This window comes from Myzus persicae, unplaced genomic scaffold (genome assembly GCF_001856785.1).
Source record: "Myzus persicae strain clone G006 unplaced genomic scaffold, MPER_G0061.0, whole genome shotgun sequence".
Lineage (NCBI taxonomy): Eukaryota > Metazoa > Arthropoda > Insecta > Hemiptera > Aphididae > Myzus > Myzus persicae.
Window position 1 is genome coordinate 104,661 of NW_019100582.1, and position 9,271 is coordinate 113,931.

Consider the following 9,271-nt stretch of genomic DNA (forward strand, 5'->3'; position numbering starts at 1 on the left):
AAAATAAATAAGGAAAAACGGATATATTTCGACTCGTTTGGAGCCATTTATAGACATTTTCAATTTTAATTTTTTTGTTTTTCATTCTATGAATGTCAATAAAATTGTATTTCCTTTCCGTCAAAAAGCGTGAAAATGTAATATAAGGCTCTTCATATATTGTTACAATAGCAGTTGAAAAATAGTAAACATACATTGAAACGATTTTGTTTTATAAGCATTTAAAGTTCAAATGTTGACAAAATTTAACAAATTGAAAATTCACAAATTATTTTTTAATCAAATAGGTATTTATAAATTGCTCAACTTTTATCTAAGGAGTAAGGATCGAAAATTTAAACCAAGTTGTACACAAGTTATTAGTTCTGTAACCAAAAAGTCTAAAAAATGTATTATTATATTAACACAGTTTTTTTGATAGTTATTTTAAGTTCAAATTTGGATGAAATTACATATTTAAATCAAGAATAACGATTTTAGTTATTTCGTTCTTATTAAAAAATATTATTATTATGTATTTGAAACTTTAATGTAGGTACCTATATCATAATATTTTATACACACAAATTCACAATGACATTTTCAAATGCATTTTTTTTCGGAAAAAATGAATTTAATCTACTGTAGTACTAATGGCTAATAGTGCAATAAACTACTTAAATCACAATAATATCATAAAATATATTTTGTATTATTTTGGGCTGACATTCCACTTTCGCTTAGAATTATTTTTCGTATACAGTGATTTTTATCATTGAATTCAAATTTAACACATCCATTACAGTCAGGCCCGTATTTACAAAAATTGCCGCCAGGGGCAACATAAAATTTGCCGCCCCCCCCCAAAAAAAAGAAAAAAATTTACTTTAATGATATTACACTATTGTAGTAGTAAATAGGTACATTAATATAAAATAAAACTCAGGTATAACTATAATAACCAATATATTTTTAAAACATTCTTTAAAATAATAAAACAACTTAAAAAATAAAAATATTCAATTATAACTTCATAACTTTTCTTAAACTTTTCTGCGAGATTGTTTTGATGCAAATGATTTAATAATATCATCGTAATCAATCGTTTTGGTTATAGATGACTCTATGTTTAATATGGCTAAACTGTTCAATCTTTCTGATGACATGGTTGATCTTAAATATGATTTAATTCTACGTAGAGTGGAAAATGATCTTTCCGTTGAACAGTTAGAAGCAGGAGTACATAGAAACATTCGGAGAGCAACATAAACATAAGGAAAAATAGATTCTATGTTTTTTTCTTTAATGAATTTACACATATTAATGATATTTGCTGGAGGGTTTTTAATAGTTTTAAGCAAGCTCTGAAAATGAACACACTCGTTTTCAAATGTTTCATCCAAATCATTTTTGTATATTTTTCTTAATTTTTTTGCACCATCACGAACTTCTGAGGTTTTTTTTTCACTAATATTTAAGAAAAATAAGTATTTAGATATTATATCATCATAAGAAATTTTTCTTTTTTTTAGTTCTTCTATTAAATTATCACAAATAATGTAAATGGTATTAATTTTGAAATTTTCGGGTCCGTTTAAAATAGCATCTGGTTCAATAGATTCATCATTGCGTTTCTTACGTTTTCTATTTTTGTGTTCATAGTCAGGAATTAAGTCATCATTGTCAAACATAGCTTTTGCCAACTTTTCATAATCATTAAACATTGAACATAAAGTTTGCACATATTCAATTAACGAATTATACAAACTAACTACAGTGCTTATATCAATATCAACAGATTGTAATAGAAATCTAGTTTTGTTAAATGTACTTTATTAGGTACATTCTACATTCACAATCTATTCTGGTATAATATTATATTATTATAGTTATTTTTTATTATAAGTAATAATTATAAATTATATTTTCGTATTGTACTCACTAGGTAAAATGAGCTACAAATAAATTTTACATTTTTTCCCATTTCAATATTTTGCCGCCCCTAAACCTAATTTTAATATTGCCGCCAGGGGCAATTGCCCCTCCGAGCCCTCCCTTAAATACGGGCCTGATTACAGTGACTGTTTAGGCACTTTATGTACGGAAGAGCGTTACTCACTCACACCCTCTTAGATTCTGAGTGGAACGATGAATGTTCTGATTTTACAATGATGTGTGTGTTTTTTTATTTTTTTTTTGTTTTTTTTTTGTGTCTGTCATCACCTTTTAGGACAGTAAAACTGCTTCGATTTTATCCAACAGCAACTTTTCTGATTGGAAAGTGAATCTAGTTGGTACTTTGGGGGGTCAAAAGTAAAAATTTCCCAGTAGTTTTCAAAAGTGACTTGAAAAACAAAAGAAAAATTAAGGAAAAACGGGGATTTTTACGCAAAATCGATTTTTAACAAAATCGATTTTGGTTTTTGGTGTAACTCAAAAAAAAATGAACGTAGATATATGAAATTTTCACAGGTTGTTTATATTTGCATTTTCTATACACGGTAAAATTTTGAAAATAATTTAACTCTTTTTGAACTGTTTACGGACATTGTCAGTTTTCAATTTTTTTAGTTTTTGTTTCTATAAATATCAATAAAATTTTATTTGTTGGTTAAAAAAACTTTAAAATTTAATACAAGGCTCCTAGTATATTGTTTCTAAGGCAGATGAAAAAAATTAAAAATCCTTAGTCACAGTTTTTTTTTTATGAGCATTTAAAGTTCAAATATTGACAAAATACGTAAAAACGACGAACATTTGGAAATTATTTTAAGTTAGAAATTCATAAAAAATTTTGTTTTTAAATCTAAGATTTTAAAATTTAATACAAGATTCCTTATAAGTTTGTCTACCTTTATCAAAAAAAAATTTTTAGAAGAAAGTCAAATTAAATTTTTATGAGCGTTTGAAATTCATATTTTTACAACATTTGATATTCACTCGATTTCTCATGTAACGATTTTCTGTTTTTGTTGTAATTAAAAAACGAATGGCTGTAGATACTTGAAAATTTCACTGAATGTTGATATTAGCATTTTCTAAACACGATAAAATTTTGAAAATAATTTGACTCTTTTTGAGATGTTTACGGACATTGTCAATTGTCAATTTTCTTAGTTTTTTTTTCTATAAATACCAATAAAATTTTATTTGTTGGGCGAAAAAGCTTGAAAATTTAATGCAAGGCTCCTGATATATTTTTACATTAGTAATTGTAAAATATTTAAAATACATAGGCACAATTTTTTTTTTATAAGCATTTAAAATTCGAATTTTGACTCAGATATATTGGTATTAATATGTCTTAAACCAAGACTGACATACCGTCTCCATTCAGAATCGTTTTTCTTATATTTTTATTTAAGGTTTGATTTATTAATTTCTGTTGCATTTGATTATTTGAACCATATTAATCGTTCTTTCTATTTTTTTTTTGTTTGCCCGCCCCATGTTGTACTACTCAATATTGACAACGCGGAGCATTCATTATTTTTTATGAAAAACCTATATTAGCATTCACGTAAACCAACTTAGACCATGATTTTACATTTTTAAAATATAATAGACAATTTTCCAAATTATATGTTGTAGCTGGGTAGGTAATTTTCAACAATTTTCTCCAATTATCGCACCCATCTGTAAAAAATTAAAAATTTGACTATAGGTAATAAGGTACTATTCAGACTAAATTGTATTAAGGTTAGTCTTGTTTAAATTTATCCTAAGTATAACTTTGACTATGGTTGAACAATAGTGTCCCAAGCTGAACTAAAAATATAATATGTAATTTCCAGAAATGAATGCAGGATGCCTGCAGGACTGTAATAATTTATTATACAGAATACCTAGTATATTTTACACAAATGCGAACATGTTTTTTATTATGATTTTTTTGTATAAAACATCTCATTCATTTATTCAACATAAGTTTTCAGACGTTAGCAAAACGATAGATAGGTATTAATATATAATTAATTGATAAAAATACCTTCATAAGTTTAAAATTTGATGCTGTGACATTGCCAAAGTGATTTTAAATATTTTTAAGATAGCAACACAATATTTGTTTCACATTAATTATAATTAATTGATAAGAAACCATTATGGAAACGTCGAGTTGTATATACTATACAAGTATAGTTTATACAATTCGATGTATTTTTTTTTTTTTTTTAAGAAATCGAAATCGAAAACAAAACATATTTTATGCAACAACATTAAATTGAACAATAATTGATTAACCTCCTGTAAGCTTATGCAGCTTGTGCTGGAGATAGGGAGTTATGATTACTGCTAGATATTATAAAAAATAACAAAATATAAATGTATAAGATTTTTGAGATTTAAAACTACAAATTAAACAAACTAAACAAATCTAAAAAACTTAAATTTAAGACTAGAGAAAATACTCCTAAAAGATAAGAAAAAAAAGTTTTATTTTATGTAGAACTACATTATCGATAAATAAATAAATAAAATAAATTAAGATAAATTAAATCATGTGTGTATGGAGGTACAACCAGTGGCGCAAATAGGAAAAATATTTAGGGGGGGCTCAAGCCCCAACACATTTTTTTTAAAATTATAATTTATAAGTGCATACTTTTAAGAATGGTATCTGTATTTATTCAATTCTAAAAGTAGTTTAGTATCATACATAGTACATTTATATATATATTATATAATATTATATAACATGAAATATTTACTCAAATAAATAGATATATTTAATGTAATTGTATACGTCTCTCGGTTTTTTCAAAAATATTTAGTATGTCTTCATTATTGATAGGAATGTCTTTTTCTATATTCATAATACTTAAATTGCTGAACCTATCTTGATTCATACAAGTACGCAACCATGTTTTAATACGTCGCATAGTGGAAAATGATCTCTCACAGGTCGCTGTACTTACAGGAAGAGTAACAGCTACTTGAAACATCTTACAAAAATTTGGGAATACTTTGCCATCATATAATGTTAAATGCTGTTTTATTTCCTCTAAACTAGAGTTTTCACCCAGAATGTTTCTTAAAACAGACATTTCAGACATCAGTGATTGATTACAAATTCCAAATAAATCCTGAACAAATATTAAACATTAGTTAAATACTTGAAAAATAATAAGTATTTTACATGTACCTTGTAATGATCAATTAAAAATGAAGAACCTTCAAAATTCAATTTTAGTAAATTATCTACTGATGAGGCTACTTGAAGGCTTTCTTCAGAAAATCTTGTTTTTAAAACATTTATCATTGTATCTAATATACAATAATAAGCTTTCTTTTGCCAATAGTTTTTTTTCGTTTCTACAATATCTGCAGTATGATCATCACTAGCACTAGTTGTTGACAAACAAACAAAATCTTTGAGTTGAGATGGCTCTTTTCGTAATCTTTTCTTCGGTACAGCTATAACAAAATAAACAAATAATTATAAAGTATAAATTAATTCAGTATTTTCATATTTTTTTTTTACATTTCAAAGGAATTTCAAGAGAAATTTCATATTTAGTGCTAAATTCAAGCATTTCATTCCAAAGTGTAGTATAATGTTGTTCAGAATCACGATGTTCTTGTAAAGTTGTAATTACTCCAGTTATTAAAGATTTAGAATTGCCCAGGGTTGCTGATTTTGATTGTAAATGGTTTGATAGTATATGAATAATTTGTAAAACTTCCTTTAATATGAATAAATATATTACAAATTCATCGGACTTAATTGTTGAAATAATACCTAAAACAAAATAATATAAGTTCAATATTTTTCACTGAATAATAAAATAAATTATTGTTACCATTAAATTATATAAATCTACATAAATCAATACCAATTGCTTCTGCAACATCTTTATTTTTTTGAGCATCAATTTCCTCTTTTAAAGACTGAATTAATACACCATAATTTTGTATGACTGAGCTACAACTTTTAAAACGACAAGCCCATCTTGTTTCACTTAACTGAACTAATGATGTTTTTTTCAAACCAAGTTGATTTTGAATTTCATTGAATTTTTTATTTTTTGAAGGATATGAGAAATGTACGTATATGGCTTCTAGTCCATTAAATAATTTTCTAAGATCCTAAATAAATAAAATAAGGTTTTAATTATTATAAATTATTAATTGGTACAAAGTACCTAATAAAACATTTTTCAAACAAATAATAAATAATAGGATTACTTTCAAATATTTGCATGTGTCCACAATCACTAAATTTAATTTGTGAGCCATGCAATGGATGTATATAGCGTATGGATAAATTTGCTTAAGTTTAGTTTGGACACCTCCTTTCTGACCAGACATTACATTTGCTCCGTCAAAAGACTGGCCAACAATTGGAATATCAGATAAATTACAAAAATGTAAAAAGTCGATAATGGATGAATATAATGCATCAGCATTTTGACTATATGATACATCAACAAATCCTAAAAAACGTTCTTTCACCTCCAAATTGTTTGTATAACGGATACAGATGGACATTTGCTCTTCCTTATGAGATCTGTATTCAAACACATTAATATTTATTATTTTAAACTGTTCCAAAATAACTAAGCATCATTCTTAAAAATATTTATTTTTATTTACCTGGCTTCATCACATGAAATGGAAAACATGCCACACTTTTTAACTTCAGAAACAATATTATCTCTCACATATGAAGCACAAATATTTATCAAATCATTTTGAATGGCCCAGCTAGTATGATTAGTTGAGTTGAAAATATATTTTTTCTCAAACTCAATATGATGTTTTGAAAACAACATGCACAGCTCTTTAAAATTACCTTAAATAAGAAATTGAAATATACTTAATTTTTAAAGGTAATCAAATCATTATAATCATAAAGAATATTATTTATTTATCTTTACCTTTATTTAAAGCATCATCATTTTCACGATGACCCCTAAATGGAAGTCCCTGCCGTCCAAGAAATATAACAATGTCAATTAAACATTTAATATACTGCCGATTTTTGTCAATGTGCTCCTTGTTGGCTGTTGATAATTTGGAGATGATACTACCTTGTTTTAAAGAATTTTTATATTCTAACCATCTTGACATACAATTAATGTGATTAATTGTTGAAGCGTGCAAACTTAGTTTTGATTTTTTGGTCTTTGAATCTCTTGACCCACAAAGCTATAGACAATTAGATAAAATATTGTGTAAAATATATTGTAATTATAATTATAATTATGCCTATCATTTTACCTAATAGGTACATAATTTAGTTTTCATTTTATTTTAAGTTTAAAAAACATAGGTACCTACCTAATTCAACTTTAAACTAATTATTAGAATTTTAATAAGAATAGTTGTGCAACTTACTTTTTTCCAGTTATTAAATCCTATAATAGTAAATGTTTCTTCCGTTTGACGAGCAGTTCCAAAAATACGACATGGAAAACAAAACACGCTATCTTTTTTAATACTATATTCGAGCCAATTAAACTCACTAAAGTGAGAAGGTGTAAATCCTCGATTTTGACTTCCAAATTTTGTCTTAGGATACTCCTTTTTAAACAATTTTGAAAATCATATTTATAATATTAATATATAATATAGAAGTTGTAATTAAAAGTCTACTTACCTTTAATATTGGCTGACGTGGTCCTGAACTTAAATTACCCAAATCAAGTTCATCATCTATAGGCACATCATTTAAATCGTTTTCTTCATAGTTTTTATCTGCAATTATACTTTCAGTATTTATTGCAGACGAAGGCTTAGGCGAATGTTCCAACACATTTAGTAGATCGTTAGAGTTTTTTTTTTTATTAAAAATACTAAACATTTTCTTTAACGAATTTAAATGTATATACTAATATAAATAATATAAGTATTATACTAGGTACACAATTATATAATAGATCACACGATATTACGAGGTACGGTACGTTACGTGCCTATGTGAAACACTGAAAAGTTCAAAAATGAAATGACTGAAACGGTTAGATTGAAATGTGAACTGGACAACATTTAACTGGGTCTGTGTGCCGACTATGCCGGTGCCCGGTGATCACTAATCAGTACAATATTAGTATAAATATGATACACGAACAAACCAGTATAATATTCATTAGGAGCTATTTAAAAATGTTTTTGGTTTTCCCAATTATTAGCGATTGGCCTACGTCTACGTGACTTATCAGACCTCACCGTCACCATAGTTGTACCGTTCATATTTTGTTTAATAATAACTATATTATATAATATTATTTAGACATTATTATATAATACATTAATACTACTGTAGTACTGTCTAGTAATATTGTTTATTGTAATATTATTTTATTTTATAAAAGCAATTGTCTTATTAGTGTTAAGAAAAAAATTTTAATAACAATGTAAAAAAATAAAACCGGTAAAAATAACTTATTAAGAATAACATACATATATTATACTATTATTTTTTGAGGGGGCTTTGAGTTATTTTGGGGGGGCTAAGCCCCCCCAAGAGCCCCCCCCCCCCTATTTGCGCCACTGGGTACAACTATAAAATAATATTTTTGCCCCAGTCAAACACACGCCTCAAATTGGCCCGTTTGGTGGTCTAGTAATTACGATTACGAAATACGACCAAGGAGGGCATTACACTGTTTAATTTATAAATTATAGAGAGGGGCTGGGTTAAACCAGCCGTTTTACGACTATAATGATATGAATAATGATGGTGTAATACTTATACTTTAATATTAAATGAGTGAATAAAAAGATTAAATTAACGCTTTTCGAATAAATATTACACATTGTTGCCAGGTGCCAGCACTTTGGACGTCGGTAATTGTAAACGTAAATGTTTAAACAAATTAATATTGTCATTCTGATAATTTTTATTTAAAAAAAAAAACGAGCTTTTAAAAAATCCGTTCAATTGCTGTATAATTTCTATATTTTTCATGTATTCAAACTTCTGAATTTGTTCACAACAATTGCGATGTTTTGACTCCTAACAGGGAACTAGTTATATACATTCATTTTCACCAAAATCTTCACCAGCCCGGATAGCTCAGTCGGTAGAGCATTAGGCTTTTAACCTAAGGGTCCAGGGTTCGAGTCCCTGTCCGGGCGAATCTTTTTTGTCTTTTTTTTCGGAGGATTTTTTATTGGTCAATACTTTATTAATACATTTTAATAAAGTCCGATGATTTCTAACGGTGCTTTTAAAAATTTGGTTCTTTTACTGTTATTTATTATTAAAATTATTGATTTATTGTTAGACATTTTGAACGGAACATAATATGCAATGAAGTGTTTTTTCTACACGTATTACAACAGAAAT

The 9,271-nt window shown here is 26.8% G+C and overlaps 1 protein-coding gene and 1 non-coding gene across 2 annotated transcripts; one reads left to right on the forward strand and one right to left on the reverse strand.

The window, feature by feature from the left end:
• Nucleotides 1-4,505: 4,505 nt before the first annotated feature.
• LOC111035097 (zinc finger MYM-type protein 1-like) lies at nt 4,506-8,242 on the reverse strand. Its single transcript, XM_022316610.1, has 9 exons — nt 7,580-8,242; nt 7,318-7,503; nt 6,858-7,128; nt 6,574-6,772; nt 6,166-6,487; nt 5,814-6,066; nt 5,462-5,719; nt 5,123-5,394; nt 4,506-5,063 (listed from the first exon to the last, which is right to left on the reverse strand). Exons 1-9 carry the CDS (start codon nt 7,781-7,783, stop codon nt 4,707-4,709), a joined length of 2,322 nt encoding a protein of 773 aa, XP_022172302.1. The 5' UTR covers nt 7,784-8,242; the 3' UTR covers nt 4,506-4,706.
• A 745-nt stretch (nt 8,243-8,987) lies between these two features.
• Trnak-uuu lies at nt 8,988-9,060 on the forward strand. The gene has a single exon. It is a non-coding gene; the product is annotated as a tRNA-Lys (tRNA).
• The last annotated feature ends 211 nt before the right edge of the window (nt 9,061-9,271 follow it).

Bases quoted from the DNA above. Each gene is read 5' to 3' on its own strand.
- LOC111035097 (XM_022316610.1), bottom strand. From the start codon at position 7,783: ATGTTTAGTATTTTTAATAAAAAAAAAAACTCTAACGATCTACTAAAT. The intron at 7,504-7,579 runs GTAAGTAGACTT...TTGTTTAAAAAG, and splicing joins CACGTCAGCCAATATTAAAG to GAGTATCCTAAGACAAAATT. The intron at 5,720-5,813 runs GTATTGATTTAT...ATTTTGTTTTAG, and splicing joins AGATGTTGCAGAAGCAATTG to GTATTATTTCAACAATTAAG.